The sequence below is a fragment of the Coregonus lavaretus genome (assembly GCF_964263955.1).
Source record: "Coregonus lavaretus genome assembly, chromosome: 15".
Taxonomy (NCBI): Eukaryota; Metazoa; Chordata; class Actinopteri; order Salmoniformes; family Salmonidae; genus Coregonus; species Coregonus lavaretus.
This window is the reverse complement of record NC_140002.1, coordinates 40,404,680-40,427,142: the sequence shown is the minus strand read 5'-3', so window position 1 is coordinate 40,427,142 and position 22,463 is coordinate 40,404,680. Positions and strand designations below refer to the sequence as shown.

The window sequence follows — 22,463 nt, the reverse complement described above, 5'->3', positions numbered from 1 at the left end:
AAAATCCAGTAAAATATACTATTTTGACCTGTCGAAGAAAGGATGAATTCAAACAGACTATACATTCCAATGGGAGAAGTTTATAGGTAGACACATACATTACCAGTCAAAAGTTTGGACACACCTACTCATTCAAGGGTTTCTCTGTATTTTTACTATTTTTTACATTTTAGAATAATAGTGAAGATATCAGAACTATGAAATAACACATATGGAATCATGTAATAACCAAAAAAGTGTTAAACAAATCAAAATATTTTTTATATTTGAGATTCTTCAAATAGCCACCCTTTGCCTTGATGACAGCTTTGCACACTCTTGGCATTCTCTCAACCAGCTTCATGAGGTAGTCACCTGGAATGTATTTCAATTAACAGGTGTGTGTTACAGGAGGGGGTCGCAGTTCCGGAGCAACCCACTAGGTGTCATCCTCCGACAACCTTAGGCACCTCCTCACTCACAGTTGGGACTAATCATCATCCTATTGGTGTCACCTGTGTCTATCGGTTCACCTGTGTATTTATGCCCTCACTTCCCTGTCTTCCCTTGCTTCCCGACGGAGCAGGGCCCTTTCCTGGGCTACCGCGGAGTGGGAGAGCCAAACTCCGGCATGCTCCGACTCCTACCAATTCACCCAGGAGCTACGTAAGGTGTTCGACACCTCTCGGGGGGTGTCGGGGCAAGAGGCCGGGAGGATGTACGTACCCAAAGCTGGGGGCGCCAGGACATTGGAGTTCCTGCATAGGAGGTTCTGGTGGCCATCTGCTGAGGGGGATACGCGCGCCTTCATGGCTGCTTTCCTGGTGTGCGCGCGGCACAAAGAGCTCATGTCAGCCCGCGGCAGGGCTGCTCCGACCCCTGCCTATCCCCAAGCGCCCCTGGTCCCACATCTCACTGGATTTCATTTCCACCCTAACCCCTTCTGATGGATACACAGTCATCCTGGTCATTGTGGACCAGTCCTCGAAGGCTGCCCACTTCATTCCCCTTCCCAAACTCCCGTCGGCCCGGGAGACGGCTAAGTTGGTGGTGCAGCACGTTTTCCGGGTCTATGGCCTTCCCCAAGATATGGTGTCGGATCGGGGCCCTCCGTTCGCCTCCAGGTTCTGGAAGGCGTTCGCCACCTGCCTCGGCGCCTCCGTCAGCTTGTCTTCCGGCTTCCATCCCCAGTCAAACGGTCAGACGGAGCGCGTCAACCAGGATCTGGAGGAGGTGCTACGTGGAGTCAGCGACTGGCGTGGGCGGGCCTCGGTCAGGTCTCAACATCAGGCATCACGATCTCTCGCCCGGGACAGTGGGTGTGGCTCTCCACACCAGACTTCCTCTCCGCGTGGAGTCCAGGAAGCTGTACCCCCGGTTCGTCGGGCCATTCAGAGTGGTCCGGCGAGTCAACCCAGTGGCCTACCGCCTGCAACTTCCCCCCACCATGCGGGTGCATCCCACATTCCATGTGTCCCTCCTCAAGCCCGTCGCCACCTGTCCCCTGGGTCCCCCTCCTCGTCCTGTTCCCCCACTGCGCCTCGTCGGAGGGCAGCCGGCTTTTACATTTACATTTTTTTTTACATTTTAGTCATTTAACAGACGCTCTTATCCAGAGCGACTTACAGGAGCAATTAGGGTTAAGTGCCTTGCTTAAGGGCACATCGACAGATTTTTCACCTAGTCGGCTCGGGGATTAGAACCAGCGACCTTTTGGTTACTGGCACAACGCTCTTACCCACTAAGCTACCTGCCGCCCCTTTTACTGTGGACCGGATCCTGGACTGCCGGCCGGTGGGGAGGGGTCTCCAATTTCTGGTGGACTGGAAGGGTTATGGGCCAGAGGAGCGGTCCTGGGTGCCCAGGAGGGACATTCTGGACCCAGGGCTGATAACAACATTCCGTCGCCTCCTCACTCACAGTCGGGACTAATCATCATCCTATTGGTGTCACCTGTGTCTATCGGTTCACCTGTGTATTTATGCCCTCACTTCCCTGTGTTCCCTTGCTCAGTTTTCTCTGCTAGTTTCTCTATGTCCAGCAGTACTACTCAGTTTCTGATCGGAGATCTATGTACAGGTACTTGAGAAGTGTTCTCCCTGTTTCGTTATTTGTTTCAGTCTTAGGTAGTATTTCGTATTTTGGCTGTCAGCCGGTTTTTTGGAAACTTATTTGCTCCGCCTTTCTTTTGTCGTGAAAAGTCTGTTATTTTGTATTTTGGCTTCGGACCACCAGTAAAGATCCTTGTTTCACCATCTCTGCCTACTGCCTACTGTATATCCTGCACCGCACCTGGGTCACACCTCACCTCAACCCTTACAGGTGTGCCTTCTTAAAAGTTAATTTGTGGAATTTATTTCCTTCTTAATGAGTTTGAGCCAATCAGTTGTGTTGTGACAAGGTAGGGGGGGGGGTATACAGAAGATAGCCCTATTTGGTAAAAGACCAAGTCCGTATTATGGCAAGAACAGCTCAAATAAGCAAAGAGAAACAACAGTCCATCATTACTTTAAGTCATGACGGTCAGTCAGTACGGAACATTTCAAGAACTTTGTTTCTTCAAGTGCAGTCGCAAAAACCATCAAATGCTATGATGAAACTGGCTCTCATGAGGACCGCCACAGGAATGGAAGACCCAGAGTTACCTCTGCTGCAGAGGATAAGTTCATTAGAGTTACCAGCCTCAGAAATAGCAGCCCAAATAAATGCTTCACAGAGTTCAAGTAACAGACACATCTCAACATCAACTGTTCAGAGGGGACTGTGTAAATCAGGCCTTCATGGTCAAATTGCTACAAAGAAACCACTACTAAAGGACACCAATAAGAAGAAGAGACCTGCTTGGGCCAAGAAACACGAGCAATGGACATCAGACTGGTGGAAATGTGTCCTTTGATCTGGAGTCCAAATTTGAGATTTTTGGTTCCAACCGCTGTGTCTTTGTGAGACGTGGTGTGGGTGAAAGGATGATCTCCCCATGTGTATTTCCCACCGTAAAGCATGGAGGAGGAGGTGTTATGGTGTGGGGGTGCTTTGCTGGTGACACTGTCTGTGATTTATTTAGAATTCAAGGCACACTTAACCAGCATGGCTACCACAACATTCTACAGCGATACGCCATCCCATCTGGTTTGGGCTTAGTGGGACTATCATTTGTTTTTCAACAGGACAATGACCCAACACACCTCCAGGCTGTGTAAGGGCTATTTTACCAATAAGGAGAGTGATGGAGTGCTGCATCAGATGACCTGGCCTCCACAATCCCCCGACCTCAACACAATTGAGATGGTTTGGGATGAGTCGGACTGCAGAGTGAAGGAAAAGCAGCCAACAAGTGCTCAGCATATGTGGGAACTCCTTCAAGACTGTTGGAAAAACATTCCATGTGAAGCCGGTTGAGAGAATGCCAAGAGTGTTTAAAGTTGTCGTAAAGGCAAAGGGTGGCTATTTGAAGAATCTAAAATCTAAAATATATATTTTGATTTGTTTAACACTTTTTTGGTTACTACATGATTCCATATGTGTTATTTCATAGTTTTGATATCTTCAGTATTATTCTAGAAAATAGTAAAAATAAAGAAAAACCCTTGAATGAGTAGGTGTGTCCAAACTTTTGACTGGTACTGTAGCTTCATAAAGTTACATTCATGTTGCATGTTTCAGGTTTTTCTCTCTTTCTTCGACAGGTCAAGACAGAAGATTAACTGGATTTTGAAAATGTTGCTTATGTCACCGCATCTGACAACTCTCTTACCATAGGTATCCTATCATATAATTATGTGTTTTTATTAGTAAACATCCTAGACAAACATTTTAATTTGAACAGAATAGAAATGTAACAAAATACATATTTCAGAGCCTTTTGGTAAATTCCCCTCCCTGAGGGAACTTGAGCTTTCATTGAATGGCCTCTGCAACGTGACACTCAATGCTGAGGACTTCCCTCACCTGGAGGTAAAATGACTCTGTGGTTTTACAATACCCTGTACTCACATAATCAAGATGTCATCAATGGTCTATTGGAAAGGCAGATAAATTCATTGTTTACGCCAGATGTTCTTAGATGTTCTAATTAAATCGCTACAATGACTTGGATTGAGATGGAATTACCTTCAATTTAATATATGTTAATCCAGAAGTAAAATCTTGCGTAATTTGGTCATCAGAATCTGCCCATGGGAGATCACCTTCAACTCTGCCAACTTTTTACATTTTACATTTTTGTCATTTAGCAGATGCTCTTATCCAGAGCGATTTACAATTAGAACTAAATTATGTTAATCTGTATTGCATTTGAAACAAGTTATTGTACATTTTATACTGTAGGTAAGTGCAGTTTTCTTGTTTAGTTCACTCAGTCATTGATGAAACATTCCTGCTCAACAGGGTTTAACCACTGGAATGAAATGAGTGGCTTCCTGGTGTGCAAGTGTTCAGAAATGTGGCACTTATGATTTGTTATCTGGTAAAAGTTTATGGTGTAGTACCTTACATTCCATTGGGTGGCAGTATAGGATGACAAAGAAGAGAGATTTACCAAGCTCTCTCATCAAGCTGTCACCCAGGCTTGTGGAATACTTTTGTAATTCAGCTGTGTATCAATGTGTTAATAAATGAGTTTATAAAACGGTCCATCTTTCAACGGGCCAATGTGATATGGGATATCTCATCAACTTTGTGTGTCATGGTGATTCTGTACAAATGCTAGACAACAGACACCGAACGCTTGATGCTCTTGAACATATCCCAGGCTAACGCATGAAAAAAAGTAAATAAAGCGCCGTCAGTGATGTCAGTGTCTTCTCTTCCCGCCTGAAACAGAAACGGAGGTAGAAGAGCTATCGACTAGTTAGCTACATAAATTGAACAATGGATGACCTTTACTTGGATAATATTGATGAATTTGTCAACGACCAGAATAAAATCGTAAGTCATCTAGTTAATTAATATATCTCGATCTATCCAACTAGCTAGCTGCTTTGGTCAATACTAGAAGCTAGCTAACCTAGTTGGCTATCTGACTCAGTGACTGCTCAGGCTACTAACAGTAGTAGCTAGCTAACGTTAACGAATTTAGCCATCACTCGCCCAGTGTTTTTAGACTGCATCACCAGGCCCCGCATTTGGAGACTAGCTAACTACGGTTGAATTTGGGAAGATTGGAGCTGCAATTCTAAAAGATAGGAATACACCAGAGCTTGAAAAGTTGTCAAAAGGGTTAAATACCTAGTGATCTACGTTAGTTAGGTAGCTATGCATCCCAAATCTCTCGTGGACAAACAACATTAGTTGCGTAAACATATGACCAATTACGCAAGACTTTAGTTCTGGGTTAACCAACTTTAATGCACCCCACATATCTATGTTGACAACAAACTGTTGTGTTGTCTTGTGTGTTCAAACAGGTGACCTACAAATGGCTGAGTCTCACACTTGGGGTCCATGTCAACCTAGCCAAACAGTGAGTAAAGTTATCCAGAACCACCCACATTACCTGCCTTTGAACGTTTTGTTGTGTTTAAACCACCACCTGTAAATGACATTCTATGGGTCCATCATGATGTCTGTTTCAGAATGCTCTACCATTACTTGGATCAGAAGAGGAAAGAAAGCTCTGCTCCGCTCCATGCCACCTACCTTGTGTCTGGCAAGTTTGTCGAGAATGGCACCATGGTAAGAGAACAAGCCAAAATGGCAATTTTCATGTACAATGCACACAGCTGCTCACCATGCCCCTTCAGAACATGACATGCAGCAGTAAGCCTATTTGGACATAGGATTCTTGCTTTGTTTTAGTTTGTGTTTTACACAGCTTAGGTCTTTTCAATGCTTTCTTTTCAGAGTCACAGGGTGTCAGTAGTGCGAGAGGATCAGCTGGAGGGTAAGTTGTAGGGATCTAACAATTCATCGATATGCACCGATCCCCGTTTCAAATGTTTAAGATATGAGTGAATCGGTCTGCGGGAGCCAAATCCAAATGAAGTATGCATTGGTCAGAAAATTGATTCAAACGCTATGAATCCTATTTAATTTCTGCCTTATTCTGAAAATACCTCGAATCTGTTGTGACTGAATTGATGCGTCCTCTCCTTCAGTAGCCTATCGAACCTCTATGCATGTAACTGCGTATAACATTGATCTACAATTGCATTTGGTCATTTTTTACATGAATAGGGTAAAGTTGTCATTTCATAACAAGGACAGCAATCATTTTGTGAGCCACACTGATCAGAACGGGAGAAGAGCAGCTCTCCTTTGTGAAGTTCCAAATGATCAATACATTAACTTTTGGGACTGGGTGAAATCCAAAGCTGTGTTAGAATTTTGTAATTTTTGTATTTAACCTTTTATTTTAACAGGGAAGACCTATTGAGTCCTAGGTATCTTTTTCAAATGCGCCCTGTATGATACAACATAAATATACACATTATACACCCCCCAAAAAAGTATATACAGTGGGGAAAAAAAGTATTTAGTCAGCCACCAATTGTGCAAGTCCTCCCACTTAAAAAGATGAGAGAGGCCTGTAATTTTCATCATAGGTACACGTAAAAAATCCAGAAAATCACATTGTAGGATTTTTAATGAATTTATTTGCAAATTATGGTGGAAAATAAGTATTTGGTCAATAACAAAAGTTACTCAATACTTTGTTATATACCCTTTGTTGGCAATGACACAGGTTAAACGTTTTCTGTAAGTCTTCACAAGGTTTTCACACACTGTTGCTGGTATTTTGGCCCATTCCTCCATGCAGATCTCCTCTAGAGCAGTGATGTTTTGGGGCTGTCGCTGGGCAACACGGACTTTCAACTCCCTCCAAAGATTTTCTATGGGGTTGAGATCTGGAGACTGGCTAGGCCACTCCAGGACCTTGAAATGCTTCTTACGAAGCCACTCCTTCGTTGCCCGGGCGGTGTGTTTGGGATCATTGTCATGCTGAAAGACCCAGCCACGTTTCATCTTCAATGCCCTTGCTGATGGAAGGAGGTTTTCACTCAAAATCTCACGATACATGGCCCCATTCATTCTTTCCTTTACACGGATCAGTCGTCCTGGTCCCTTTGCAGAAAAACAGCCCCAAAGCTTGATGTTTCCACCCCTATGCTTCACAGTAGGTATGGTATTCTTTGGATGCAACTCAGCATTCTTTGTCCTCCAAACACGACGAGTTGAGTTTTTACCAAAAAGTTATATTTTGGTTTCATCTGACCATATGACATTCTCCCAATCCTCTTCTGGATCATCCAAATGCACTCTAGCAATCTTCAGACGGGCCTGGACATGTACTGGCTTAAGCAGGGGGACACGTCTGCACTGCAGGATTTGAGTCCCTGGCGGCGTAGTGTGTTACTGATGGTAGGCTTTGTTACTTTGGTCCCAGCTCTCTGCAGGTCATTCACTAGGTCCCCCCGTGTGGTTCTGGGATTTTTGCTCACCGTTCTTGTGATCATTTTGACCCCACGGGGTGAGATCTTGCGTGGAGCCCCAGATCGAGGGAGATTATCAGTGGTCTTGTATGTCTTCCATTTCCTAATAATTGCTCCCACAGTTGATTTCTTCAAACCAAGCTGCTTACCTATTGCAGATTCAGTCTTCCCAGCCTGGTGCAGGTCTACAATTTTGTTTCTGGTGTCCTTTGACAGCTCTTTGGTCTTGGCCATAGTGGAGTTTGGAGTGTGACTGTTTGAGGTTGTGGACAGGTGTCCTTTATACTGATAACAAGTTCAAACAGGTGCCATTAATACAGGTAACGAGTGGAGGACAGAGGAGCTTCTTAAAGAAGAAGTTACAGGTCTGTGAGAGTCAGAAATCTTGCTTGTTTGTAGGTGACCAAATACTTATTTTCCACCATAATTTGCAAATAAATTCATTAAAAATCCTACAATGTGATTTTCTGGAATATTTTTTCTCAATTTGTCTGTCATAGTTGACGTGTACCTATGATGAAAATTACAGGCCTCATCTTTTTAAGTGGGAGAACTTGCACAATTGGTGGCTGACTAAATACTTTTTTTCCCCACTGTATACACACACAAAAAAAAACAGTCATGGAAAGCACAAATAAAACATCACAAATCAACCAGAAAAATAGTTACATTCCTCCCCAAATAAGTCCCCAATCAATGCTTTAAATTGGCACCAGAACATCAACATGAAATGTATTTTGAATTTTGTTCCAGCAATACAGTGCATTAAAACTAAAAGCAGATTTACCTAATCGGTGGAGACCCTAGGAACCTCGAGGTAACCAATCATGTGAACGGGTTAGGCAACTCGGATACAGCAAACTTCAACAGCAAAGTTAGATAAGACGGAGGTTTGTGAAGTAGGGCCTTGTAAACAAAAAGGGAGTAATGTAGAGATCTACGGGTCTTTAGCAAAGTCCAGCCAACCGTTTGATACAGGAAGCAGTGGTGAGTATAAAAAAAAAAGGGCATCCAAAGGTTTAAGAGTAGTAGCAGCTGCACTTTGATAAATAATATCACCATAATCAAGAACAGATAAATAAGATTGACTGAATAATCTGCTTCCTACTACTTAGAGAGGCATGATCTGTTTAGGTAGAAAAAGCCAACTTTTTAAATCTTGGCTTCTTATATATTTTTTTTTAAGGTCAAATCCATATCATTCCAAATCAAAGGAGGTTGGTGGCACCTTAATTGGGGAGGACGGGCTCGTGGTAATGGCTGGAGCTGAATGGGTGGAATGGTATCAAATACAAACACATGGTTTCCATCTAGTGAGTGAACATGTAGTTCATCTGAAACATTCTTACGAGAGTTTAAAAACATGTATTTCGTTTTTCCCGTATTAAGCACAAGTTTTACATCGGCAAGGAATTCCTGCATGGCTATAAAATCTGACTAGTTTTGACACAGCCAGATCAACCGTTGGGGCAATGGCATACATAGTAGTATCATCAGCATATACAGTGCATTCGGAAAGTATTCAGACCCCTTGACTTTTTCCACATTTTGTTACGTTACAGCCTTATTCTAAAATGGATTAAATGTTTTTCCTCATCAATCTACATACAATACCCCATAATGACAAAGCAAAATAAATGTTTGTTATTTTTAATAAATGACACTGAAATATCACATTTACGTAAGTATTCAGACCCTTTACTCAGTACTTTGTTGAAACACCTTTGGCAGCGATTACAGCCTCGAATCTTCTTGGGTATGACGCTACAAGCTTGGCAGATCCTCTCAAGCTCTGTCCTCTCAAGGACATTCAGAGACTTGTCCTGTGTGCTTAGGGACGTTGTCCTGTTGGAAGGTGAACCTTTGCCTCAGTCTAAGCTCCTGAGGGCTCTGGAGCAGGTTTTCATCAAGGATCTCTTTGTACTTTGCTCTGTTCATCTTTCCCTCGTTCCTGACTAGTCTCCCAGTCCCTGCTGCTGAAAAACATCCCCACAGCATGATGCTACCACCACCATGCTTCACCGTGGGGATGGTGCCAGGTTTCCTCCAGATCTGACACTTGGCATTCAGGCCAAAGAGTTCAAGCTTGGTTTCCTCAGACCAGAGAATCTTGTTTCTCATGGTCTGAGAGTCCTTTTAGGTGCCTTTTGGCAAACTCCAAGCAGGCTGTCATGTACCTTTTACTGAGGAGTGGCTTCCGTCTGGCCACTCTACCAAAAAGGCCTGATTGGTGGAGTGCTGCAGAGATGGTTGTCCTTCTGGAAGGTTCTCCCATCTCCACAGAGAAACTCTGGAGCTCTGTCAGTGACCATCGGGTTCTTGGTCACCTCCCTGACCAAGGACCTTCTCCCCCGATTGCTCAGTTTAGCCGGGGGCGGCCAGCTCTAGGAAGAGTCTTGGTGGTTCCAAACTTGTTCCATTTAAGAATGATGGAGGCCACTGTGTTCTTGGGGAGCTTCAATGCTGCAGAAATGTTTTGGTATCCTTCCCCAGATCTGTGCCTCGACACAATCCTGTCTCTGAGCTTTAAGGACAATTCCTTCGACCTCATTGCTTGGTTTTTGCTCTGACATGCACTGTCAACTGTGGGTCCTTTTTATATAGACAGGTGTGTGCCTTTTTCAAATCATGTCCAATCAATTGAATTTACCACAGGTGGACCCCAAGTTGTAGAAACCTCTCAAGGATGATCAATGGAAACAGGATGCACCTGAGCTCAATTTCGAGTCTCTTAGCAAAGGGTCTGAATACTTACAAAAATAAGGTATTTAAAAAACAATTATGTAATAAATGTTCCAAAATTTCAAACAACTTGTTTTCACTTTGTCATTATGGGGTATTGTGTGTAGATTGAGGATTTTAAAAAAAAGTCATTTAGCAGACACTCTTATGTTTGTTCATCCATTTTAGAATAAGGCTGTAACGTAACAAAATGTGGAAAGAGTGAAGGGGTCTGAATACTTTCCGAATGTACTATAGATTATATGCAGCTTGACCAATGGTGTTTATATAAATAGTGAGGAGAATAACGGTCCCAAAATCAACCCCTGTGGTACACCTTTATGTACATGAAGATATTCAGACTTAACCCCATCAATCATGAGCCTGAGTTCTGTCACTTAGATAATCATTAAACCATGAACAGGTGTCTGAGCTCATGCCTATCGAGGACAACTTGTTCAATAAAATGGCATGATCAACAGTATCAAAAGCTTTTGCCCAGGCCTAAACCCTGATTTGATTTACATAAAAAAGAGCGAAGTTGTACATTGACTAAGGATTCAAGAATCTTAGCCAGACAAGGAAGCCTTGAAATGGGCCGATATTTATTAAGATCACTACTATCCCCACCCTTATGGAGTGGCAGCACGGTCTGATTTCCATATTTTAATTTAAATTTTATGTGCTGATAACAATGTTAAATGTGGGTTATTAAGCCATTTAATGATGGGCCCTGCACACTTAAGCAGACCGGGATCCAATTGGTCGGCCCCTGTGGATTTCTTGTCTATTGCTAGCAAAGCATCCAGCACTTTTTTTTTTCTGTAAATAGCCTAAAAGAAAAGCTTTGACTATCATTTCTCTGATCATTCAGCAGGTTTCGCATATCAGCATCCAGCCCAATATCATTGTGAATTGACTTAACGTTTTTTCAAAGAGAACAAGCTGAAATAAAATGGTGATTAAATGCATTAATGATGTGCTATGACAAAGCCAATATAAACATAAATATTGACATATTACTAGCTCAAACCATTTTTGTAAAATTACAAGTTAATCAGTGGGGGGACAAAAAGCTAAATGAAACCAGATCGTTTTCAAACTAAAATGATCATTCCTGTATCGTATCAGTGCCTTCAGAAAGTATTCACACCCATTTGACTTTTTCCACATTTTGTGTTACAGCCTGAAATTTAAAATGTATTAAATTGTGAGTTTTTGGGGGGGTCACAGTTCTACACACAATAACCCATAGTGTCAAAGTGCAATTATGTTTTTTGTAATTTTAACCCCTTTTGTTATAGCAGGAGTAAAAATGTGCTTAATTAGTTGCATGGACTCACTCTCTGTGCAATATTATTATTATTGAACATTGAATGACTACCTCATCTCTGTACCCCACACATACAATTAGGTCCCTCAGTCGAGCAGTGAATTTCAAACACAGATCCAACCACAAAGACCAGGGAGGTTGTTCAATGCCTCACAAAGAAGGGCATCTATTGGTAGATGGGTAGAAGTAAAAAAGCAGACATTGAATATCTCTTTGAGCATGGTGAAGTTATTAATTACACTTTGGATGGCGTATCAATACACCCAGTCACTGCAAAGATACAGGCGTCCTACCAAACTCAGTGGCCGGAGAGGAAGGAAAACGCTTGGGAATTTCACTGTGATTAAAACAGAGTTTAATGGCTGTGCTAGGAGAACTGAGAATGGATCAACAATATTGTAGTTACTCCACAATACTAACCTAATTGACAGAGTGAAAATAAGGAAGCCTGTACAGAATAAAAAGTGATGTGGCAAAGAATGTGGCAAAGCAATGCACTTTTATTTTCCTGAATACAAAGTGTTCTGTTTGGGGCAAATAACACTTTACACAGTACCATTCCATATTTTCAAGCATAGTGGTGGCTGCATCGTGTTATGGGTATGCTTGTAATCATTAAGGACTGGGGAGTTTTTCCAGGATAAAACTTAATGAAGCTAAGCACAGGGAAAATCCTAGGGGAAAACCTGGTTGTCTGCTTTCCACCAGACACTGGGAGATGAATTCACCTTTCAGCAGGACAATAACCTAAAACACATGGCCAAATCTACACTAGAGTTGCTTACCAAGAAGACAGTGAATGTTTCTGAGTGACTTACCCAGAGGAGGTGCTTCTACAAAGTCTCAACTCAGGGGTGTGAGTACTTATGTAAATTTGATTTCTGCGTTTAATACATTTGCAAAAACTTCTACAAACGTTTTCACTTTGTCATTATGGGGTAGTGTGTGTAGATGGGTGAGGAAAAAATATATCTTAATCCATTTTGAATTCAGGCTTTAACACAACAAAATGTGGAATAAGTCAACGTAGGAATACTTTCTGAAGGCATATCTAGATGTGTATCGAATTGCGCTTGAAAGGAAAGATTCACATCCCTAGTAAGTTCTGTTTATCTGCCTCATTTCCTGACTTATTTTGTTGTAGTGTTGCCTTCTCATCAAGATGAATATGAAGTGTACTGAATGTGTCACCAAAACATCATCGGTCGTCTTTTGTAGATGTGAAGGCGAAGATGAGCCTGACGGTCAGTGTACACGTGTACAGTGTTCAGAAGGCTGTACTGAAAGACAGTGGTCCTCTGTACAGTGCTGATTATGATGCTGTGAAAGAGAATCTAAGAAACTGCAGCAGGTACATCTATCTTTACTTTAAGCTACACTCAAAGTCAAAATAATAGATTGAGAAATTTGCGTGAAATATTCAAAGGTTTAGTGACCTAGGCTATTTATCAGAACATAAAATCTATTTGCAGGTACAGTGCAATTCGTTGTGCCGATGCAGTGCCTATATCCTTGGCAGAGGTGCAGCAGGCCTGTGAAACGACACAGGCCCCACCACCAGAGAGGGAGCAATCCAAAGCAAACCTTTCTAATCTGGCCTCTAAACCCACCTCCAAGCAGCCGAAAGGCATTATGGGAATGTTTGCAAACAAGAATGTCTCCAAGAATCAAGATTCAAGCAAAGAGATTAAATTGGAGCAGAAAGAGGTTGCACCTGTGGTATGTGTTTGTGTTTCTCTTAGTGTGTACACTGCAAATGGCATGTGGTGTTCATTTTGATCCAGTGCTCAAAATTGCAACCCGTAATGTTAACTTGCGATGTCACATTTGTTTGATATTGTAGGTTGAGACCTCCAAAACTAAACCAGCTGCCAAGACAACTCCTATGAGTAACTTCTTTGGGAAACAAGCAGCCAGTAAGTATTTCAACAATCCCATATCATACATCTCTTTCTATAGTTTCACATGTAAATACTACTATTGTCCTTTAAATCTGTAAGATAAATCATGTATATCCACCACAGAAAAACCTGACAAATCCATCAAGGAAGAGGTAGAAATAGCCCAGACATCTTCCTCAGTGGATGAGAAGCCCTCAAGCCCACCCCCTAAAGCAGAGACTCCTGCAAAGGATGCTGTGGTTGAGAAATATATTAGAAGGTGTGTACTATTAAACCTGGTAGGAGTCCTTTTATAAATATAAAACTTTTGTCATAACAAAAGTAACATGGATACTGAAGTGATTATAAGAGGAAGTATTTTTTGGACACTAAAGTTGTATAGTATCTCAGAACAAAAACTTTTTTGTCTTTGTGGTGAACATTGACGTTTTGAATGGCATTTCCAGAGTATGCTTTAACAGGATATTTTCATCTCAGTAGTAAGACCAAGCGTCTTGAACATTCTGATGGTGAAGAGGAGAAGAATGCGAGTCAGAAGAAGAAGAAGAGACGGAGGATAAAGAAACCCCAGCCAGACAGTAGTGATGATGACGGTAATATGAGCTGTAAAGAGAGGGTATGCATATTGCTCAGGCTGCCCTAAACATTCATACTGGACTTCATTATTCAACTGTTTCATGATTGAAAACAACTGTTTTATGTTACAGTTATTCCAGATTCTCCTCCACAGTTAAAAGAACAGAGGGACCCATCACCAAGTCCTGAGATTCAAGTAAAGAAAGAACCAGTTGCTGTTTCACGTTCAGATGTAAGCGTTCACATTTTTACTCCTACTTTATTTGGGTACTAAATTGTTGAAGTTGCAGGATATATAATTAGCATGTTTAATTTGGTTTTAATCACCAATTTGTGATTGTCTACCTATCAATCCATGCAGCAGCTTTCAGATTGTAAGCGAAGGAAGAGGAGACGTGTCTTGAAATCTCACACATTTGTGGATGACGAAGGATGCATTGGTAAATTATTGAGTTATGTTGGGAGTTTTGTTTCTATTCAACTTTTACGTGTAAACATTTTGCCTAGGCCTAACTCCTCTGACATAAACATGAAGGTTATTTATATTCCCCAAAGTTACTAAATCATTCTTTATATGCAAAATAAAATATCTTATAGGCTGATTTTGATGTCTGATCTGAAAATCATTTAAATATTGTCTACCTCCCAGTGACCGAGAAAGCCTATGAGAGTGAATCCTACTCTGAGACTGAGGACGACTTTAAGGTCAGTAAACCAACTCCGAAGAATCCAACCCCACCAAAACCATCAACTGGCAAGAAAGAGGAGGAGAAAAGTAAGAAAGCTGCTGCAGCCTGTAATAAATCAACTAAGCAGGCTTCTATTATGGGATTCTTCCAAAAGAAATGATAGACATACTCATACTGTTGTACTGAACACTGGTAAGGAGCTTGAGGCCCAAGTGGAGAGAATCTAGACAGACACATTTTCAAATGTGGCGGAGGATGGATGGATGCAGATACATCACTTGGCAACATTTGGTGGAATGCTGTACTACTTTTTTTTTTTATCACACTTTTGAATCAATTTCCACATTACTGTATATGATAAAATGCATTGTAAAATACCATCATAGCTAATTTATCATTGCAGCATTTATTTTGGGGTTTTAAATTTGGTTACAATTCTGCAAGAGTTGAAGAGTTCATACTGTGGTGAACCAGTACAGATTCTGAACGGCAGCAGTGTGGCACGCTCTTACCTGCCCCATGAAACAGTGATTTCCCTTGTTTTCTTTTTTTATTGTCTCATGCTATTATTGCTGGTAGAAAATGTACTTCAATGTTCATTAAATATATTTTCATATATTGTGTTCTCTACAGTATGTTAAAGCCAAGTTGAAAAGTGTTCAATATTCAAAATATATGAATAATCATGGAACTGGTCTGTGTAGAAAATACAGTGGTGGCATTTTAGATGTATCCTGTCTTGTCTTTGAGTAATAGGTTTGCTTCCTGTGGTTTTGACACAACATCACTCAGGCTCTTAGGTTACGATTGATAGAAAATGGTCTGCCTTTGGCAAGGCTTAACTCTGGAAGCACACTTTGGAATCAAATGAAGTGTCTGATCCAGTGCCACAGCTGTGTTATTGATTGCTGCATGGCTTGCAACACCCGTTGATGCAGGATAACACCCTTTGACAGGCTGTATTCTGATAATTTATAAACCGACTGGCTCTAAGCAATTTAAACTGTCTCAGAAATTCCCAGGACAAAATTAAACTACATTAATGTGCTTTGGGAATGATGTATGTTTGGATTAATTTAATCAATTAAATGTAAACAATGTTTGCGCTCTACAGTTGTTCCGCTTTGACCACCAGCACAATCTGAACTGACCCCAATCTTACTTTAGGTGCTCTGGCTATGTTTACACAGGCAGCCCAATTCTGATCTTTTGCCAAATTATTGGCAAAAGATCTGATCACATTGGTCACCTTGTGTGTGCCGTAGAGTTATTTTCATGAGTAAAAGGCAACTGTTAAGCAAACTCATGCAATGGAAAAACAGGCCATGGATGATCTAAACTGAGGTAGGGTTCCATCTCCGAGACTTTGCAATGAGGGAACATGATAAACGGTTTCCAGGTTTCTTCAAAGGTACATTTGTGTGAGGGGGGGCCTGGGTGATACATTTACTATCAAATGCAGGCAGCTGGGTATAAATCTATTGGTGGGGATGGGGCATGCAGGTATGTATTTTGAACTAATGCATTGTAGTTTGGTACATAAAACAATACTGTCAAAATGTCTACATTTAGACTGACAAAAACCTATCCTCAAAGAAACAAACAATTAAAACTAAACAATGTCAAAACAAATGAAACCAGGCAAATAAAGGTTACAACACTTTGAATGACTTCTTTTGCAGAGCCCAACAACAGCACAACATCAAATATACTCTGCGGATAGTTACCTGAGTCTAGTCATAGGGCGGCAGGTAGCTTAGTGGGTAAGAGCGTTGTGCCAGTAACCGAAAGGTCGCTGGTTCTAATCCCCGAGCCGACTAGGTGAAAAATCTGTCGATGTGCCCTTAAGCAAGGCACTTAACCCTAATTGCTCATGTAAGTCGCTCTGGATAAGAGCGTCTGCTAAATGACTAAAATTTAAAAAATTTAAAATGTAGAACAGGGGTGTCAAATATACAGCCCGTGAGGGGGTCCAATCAGGCCTGCGGGTGGTTTGAGTAAAAAAACTATTCCTTAAAACTCAATTCAAGGAAAGAAAGAAATTAAGAGAATGTGTCAGCTGTGCATTAGCGAAAAGGAGACAACTTCTCAATTTAATTTAATTCAGAATTGTTCACATTTTGTTGCATTACAAAGTGGGATTGAGATAGATTTCATTGTGATTTCTTTTGTAATTGATCTAAACAAAATACTCAATGTCGAAGTGAAAAGAAAATTCTAAATATAGTGGTTTATAAATATTCACCCTCTTTGTTTAGGCAAGCATAAATTAGTTCAGGGGTAAAAGTTGGCTTAACAAATCACATAATAAATTACATGGACTCCATGTGAAATAATTTGGGTTGACATGATTTCTGAATGCCCATACAACATCTGTAAGGTCCCTCAGTCAAGTACTGAATTTCAAGCACAGATTCAACTACAAAGACGTGAGCTTTTCGAAAGCCTCATAAAGAAGGGCAGTGATTGGTAGATGTGTAACAATAACAAATCAGACATTAAATATCTCTTTAAGCATGGTCAAGTTAATAATTATGCTGTGGATGTATTAAACCACCTAGACACATAAAATATACAGTAGTCCTTCTGAACTGAGCTGCAGGACAGGAAGGAAACTGCTCTGGGATGTCATAACCATTGGTGATTTCAAAATAGCTACAGAGTTCAATGGCTGTGATGGGAGAAAACTGAGAATCGATCAACATTGTGGTGACTCCACAATAATGACCCAAATGACAGAGTGAAAAGAAGAATACAAATATACAGAGTAAAAAATATTCCAAAACGTGCATCCTGTATGCAACAAGGCACTAAAGTAATAATGCAACAACAACAAAAAACATGGCAAAATAATACACTTTTTGACCTAAATGCAAAGCCTTATGTTTGGGGCAAATCCAAAACACAACACATCCCTGAGTAAGTCTCCTAATTTTCAAGCATGGCGGTGGCTGCATCATGGTATTGCTATGCTTGACAAGAGCAAAGATGGGAGTTTTTTAAGATTAAAAGAAACGGGATGGAGCTAAGCACAGTCAAAATCCTAGAGGAAAACCTGCTTCAGTCTGCATTACACCAGACACTGGAGTTGCTTACCAAAAAGACAGTGAATGTTCCTGAGTGGCCAAGTTAGTTTTGACTTAAATCTGCTTTAAAAAATCTATGGCTACAGCTGTAAAAAGGTGTTTCTAACATGTATTGACTCAAGGGGTGAATACTTATCTAATCAAGGTATATTAGTCTTTTATTTTTCATTTTTCTTAAAAAAAAATAATCAGAATGTTCTTCCACTTTGACATCACAGATCGTTGGCAAAAATATGACAATTAAATCCATTTTAATCCCACTTTGTAATGCAATAAAATGTGAAGAAATCCAAGGGAGGTGAATACTTATGTTAAAGATCTCTCTACTGTGTAACATACAGTCAATTACAAAGTACACCAACATTGTGGATACTGAATGTGCACCCAAATTTATCCATGTAATTTCAAACCCCCAACTATTCAGTTATTTCCACAATTTGGTTTCTCTGTCCATCCCTTGTTCTTTCCCTCTCCTTGATTTCATGGTCTTGCCCACCGTACGATTTCAATTATATTCCAGCTAGGCAGATGTGGAATGCACTTTTATGCCCAGGTGGAATAAATCAATAGGCATAAAAAGATATATATCAAGTGATTCCACATTATTATATTCAAACAGGCCTTGGGCACTTGATTTCGTCCTAGTCTCTGAATAAATTAAATATGATGTTGTCCGTGGTAAACCAATGGACCCTGCACATTCCTTCTCCAGTCTTCATTACAAGTATCTCTGTCAATGCTCACATACAAAAACTGAACATACATTAATACTCTAACAAGCAGGAATGCATGATGAAATCCGAAGAAAAGATGGCATGGTTATTTACCTGCAAATGTTAGAGTAAAAAAGTGTTAAAAGTGTGGACGTCATTCTTACAGGGGCAAGATGATTAAAGATCACTTGCCTGTAGAAAAACATCTATGATTGATGTCATGCATACAAAGAATAAATACAGATCACTGCCAAAATAATGGAAACACTTACAAAGTATATTGAAAGCAGGTGCTTCCACACAGGTATGGTTCATGAGTTTAATTAAGGACTCAACATCCCATCATGCTTAGGGTCATGCACAAAAATGCTGGGCAGGCCATTATTTTGGCTACCATGGCTATGCCCCCATAGGATGACAATGCCCCCGTCCTATGATTTACAGAGCACATCTTGAGGTTATTAGACGGTTCATTGCCGTCCTGTTTGTTTTGGTGTATAAAAGACTGTTTCAGATTATATTTATGTTTATTTTAAGGACTGGCAGAAAACCATAAGTATTAAGTTATCCCAAGGTAAGGCATGCTGTAATATACAAGTATGTCTACATTATGAAGGCATGCTACACTATACAAATACAGCACACATTTGACTACTAGCACAGTCACTGCTCAACTTCTTGATACAAGTGATTCAATTGCAAAGGCACCTATTGCCAGTAACACATTATTTATTTAACAGATTGCTCTCTCTGATTCTAGATGTTAGAGAAACATGAAGCTGTGAATTGCTTACAACCAAGCACTTGAGAAAACCGTTTTTTTTTTTCTATTTTAAGTTCTTTAAATGCAAATAAACACTCACTTGTATTTTACTTTTATAATCCCATTATTTCTCTTTAGACAAACTCTTCAAAAGTAAATAATTAATTGAAACCAGGTTTTTTTTACACATGCTCTTAGGACTTGGTGATATAATAGAATCTGGCAATAGAGAACCTCTCTGCTCCAAAAGACACATTGTTGGGGAAGGCATTGAGGGTTCTGAGGATCTTCAGGAATTTACATCCTCAGGTCCATTTCAGTGTATCTGTGTGTGCCAGTATCTCCACATCTGGCATAATCGTTGTAATCAAGCCTGAGAGATGTTTGGATACAACTTTTTGGGGGGGCTCATACATTGAGACCTAACAGTTGTTGGAGAATACTACTGTGTGTGGAAGCTGCATTTGGCTCTGAGGCCAGGCAGCTGATTGCCTCACTAACACTCATTAATCAATGTGCCAAATGAGTTCATTCAAGATTGTCCCCATTCATCAAGCACAAGTATACAGTACTTGGAAACTGTACTTCACTTAGTATGTAATCATAGGGAGAGTTATTGAGTGATCTGACCATGTTTTAAATAGATGCCTCCATAACTGTAAAGTTGTTGTCCATTTTTCTTAATCCCTTGAACAATAATCATTTCAATGATGAAAAAAAATATCCTTCTGAAACGTGGTCTTGGTCTATGAATCATGCCTCCATTACAAGCATGTGTTTAATAATGTGAACCTCTAACAGTGGGGTTCAGGAAAGAGGGTGTAATGACTGAAGTGTTTATGACATGAATCCCAGTATTGTCCATATTTTCTTGGCACGGCCCTGATCATCAGCTGAAATGATCTGGGCCAACTTAATTAAGGAGAGGGAAAGGGTATAAAAAACAGTGCCCTTAATAGATTTCGGAAGTATTTTGATGAAGCATAAACTCAGGGGTTCTCTTGAACACCTAACCAGCTATGAAAGCAAACACATCTATCAGACTTAATTAACTTAACACAATTTGGCTAGCTTTGAATCAAAAGACTGCCTGCCTGCTTCAGTTCCTCACGAACCCTATCTGTGAGGCACCATATGGTGTAGCAGCCTAGGGGCAGATATTTCTGATATTTATTTTGTTTGCTGACCTCACCTGCCTCAATCTACTGCTACTAACGGCCTATTATCCACAGTAAATGGCTACATTTAGGATAGTAAGACATGGACACATACAGTAGGTCTACAGTGGCTTGCGAAAGTATTCACCACCCTTAGCATTTTTCCTATTTTGTTTCCTTACAATCTGGAATTTAAATGGATTTTTGGGGGGTTTGTATCATTTGATTTACACAACATGCCTACCACTTTGAAGATGCAAAATATTTTTTATTGTGAAACAAACAAGAAATGAGACAATAAAACAGAAAACTTGAGCGTGCATAACTATTCACTCCCCCAAAGTCAATACTTTGTAGAGCCACCTTTTGCAGCAATTACAGCTGCAAGTCTCTTGGGGTATGTCTCTATAAGGTTGGCACATCTAGCCACTGGGATTTTTGCCCATTCTTCAAGGCAAAACTGCTCCAGCTCCTTCAAGTTGGATGGGTTCCGCTGGTGTACAGCAATCTTTAAGTCATACCACAGATTCTCAATTGGATTGAGGTCTAGGCTTTGACTAGGCCATTCCAAGACATTTAAATGTTTCCCCTTAAACCCCTCGAGTGTTGCTTTAGCAGTATGCTTAGGGTCATTGTCCTGCTGGAAGGTGAACCTCCGTCCCAGTCTCAAATCTCTGGAAGACTGAAACAGGTTTCCCTCAAGAATTTCCCTGTATTTAGCGCCATCCATTATTCCTTCAATTCTGACTAGTTTCCCAGTCCCTGCTGATGAAAAACATCCCCACAGCATGATGCTGCCACCACCATGCTTCACTATGGGTATGATGTTCTCGGGGTGATGAGAGGTGTTGGGTTTGCGCCAGACATAGCGTTTTCCTTGATGGCCAAAAAGCTCATTTTAGTCTCATCTGACCAGAGTACCTTCTTCCATATGTTTGGGGAGTCTCCAATATGCCTTTTGGCGAACACCAAACGTGTTTGCTTATTTTTCTCTTTAAGCAATGGCTTTTTTCTGGCCACCCTTCCGTAAAGCCCAGCTCTGTGGAGTGTACGGCTTAAAGTGGTCCTATGGACAGATACTCCATTCTCCGCTGTGGAGCTTTGCAGCTCCTTCAGGGTTATCTTTGGTCTCTTTGTTGCCTCTCTGATTAATGCCCTCCTTGCCTGGTCTGTGAGTTTTGGTGGGCGGTCCTCTCTTGGCAGGGTTGTTGTGGTGCCATATTCTTTCCATTTTTTTATAATGAATTTAATGGTGCTCCGTGGGATGTTCAAAGTTTGCGATATTTTTTTATAACCCAACCCTGATCTGTACTTCTCCACAACTTTGTCCCTGACCTGTTTGGAGAGCTCCTTGGTCTTCATGGTGCCACTTGCTTGGTGGTGCCCCTTGCTTAGTGGTGTTGCAGACTCTGGGGCCTTTCAGAACAGGTGTATATATACTGAGATCATGTGACAGATCATGTGACACTTAGATTGCACACAGGTGGACTTTATTTAACTAATTATGTGACTTCTGAAGGTAGTTGGTTGCATCAGATCTTATTTAGGGGCTTTATAGCAAAGGGGGTGAACACATATGCACGCACCACTTTTCCGTTATTTATTTTTTATAATTTTTTGAAACAAGTTAATTTTTTCATTTTGACTTCACCAATTTTGACAATTTTGTGTATGTCCATTACATGAAATCCAAATAAAAATCCATTTAAATTACAGGTCGTAATGCAACAAAATAGGAAAAACGCCAAGGGGGATGAATACTTGAGATATCTAGCATACAATAATATATTGTTGCTACTCACATGTTGAGACACTTTTCAATAAAACACCAGAGAAGAGAATATTTCAAAATGCAGATATAACTACAGTATTGTAGTGAGCACAGTAAATAATCTTACTTCCGATTCTAACCCTTAATCTACTTTACATCTAGTGAGGTTTTCTTCAGCTCTGGGAGAATTTTCTGGTCTGACATATTCTTTAACAATGGGCAGCAGCAGGGTTGAGTAGACATGCTCCTACAGAGAGCTGACCCCACTAGCTGATTTATACCGACTAACTGCCCCCAGCTGTTACTATTTCCTGAGCCAAGACTAAGCATGCATAGCTGAATTG

General features: G+C 40.8%; 1 protein-coding gene across 2 annotated transcripts; it reads left to right on the top strand.

The window, feature by feature from the left end:
* The first annotated feature begins 4,764 nt into the window (after window positions 1-4,764).
* pold3 (polymerase (DNA-directed), delta 3, accessory subunit) lies at window positions 4,765-15,876 on the top strand. 2 transcript variants are annotated; one of them, XM_084178609.1, is made up of 12 exons: window positions 4,765-4,905; window positions 5,385-5,440; window positions 5,553-5,652; window positions 5,821-5,860; window positions 12,682-12,814; window positions 12,936-13,182; window positions 13,307-13,379; window positions 13,488-13,623; window positions 13,845-13,957; window positions 14,072-14,172; window positions 14,302-14,380; window positions 14,590-15,816. In XM_084178609.1, exons 1-12 carry the CDS (start codon window positions 4,849-4,851, stop codon window positions 14,787-14,789), a joined length of 1,335 nt encoding a protein of 444 aa, XP_084034735.1. In that variant the 5' UTR covers window positions 4,765-4,848; the 3' UTR covers window positions 14,790-15,816. The 2 variants fall into 2 exon arrangements, with proteins under 2 accessions (XP_084034735.1, XP_084034734.1); XM_084178608.1 differs by having other exon boundaries at window positions 4,783-4,905; window positions 13,842-13,957; window positions 14,590-15,876.
* Window positions 15,877-22,463: the final 6,587 nt, after the last annotated feature.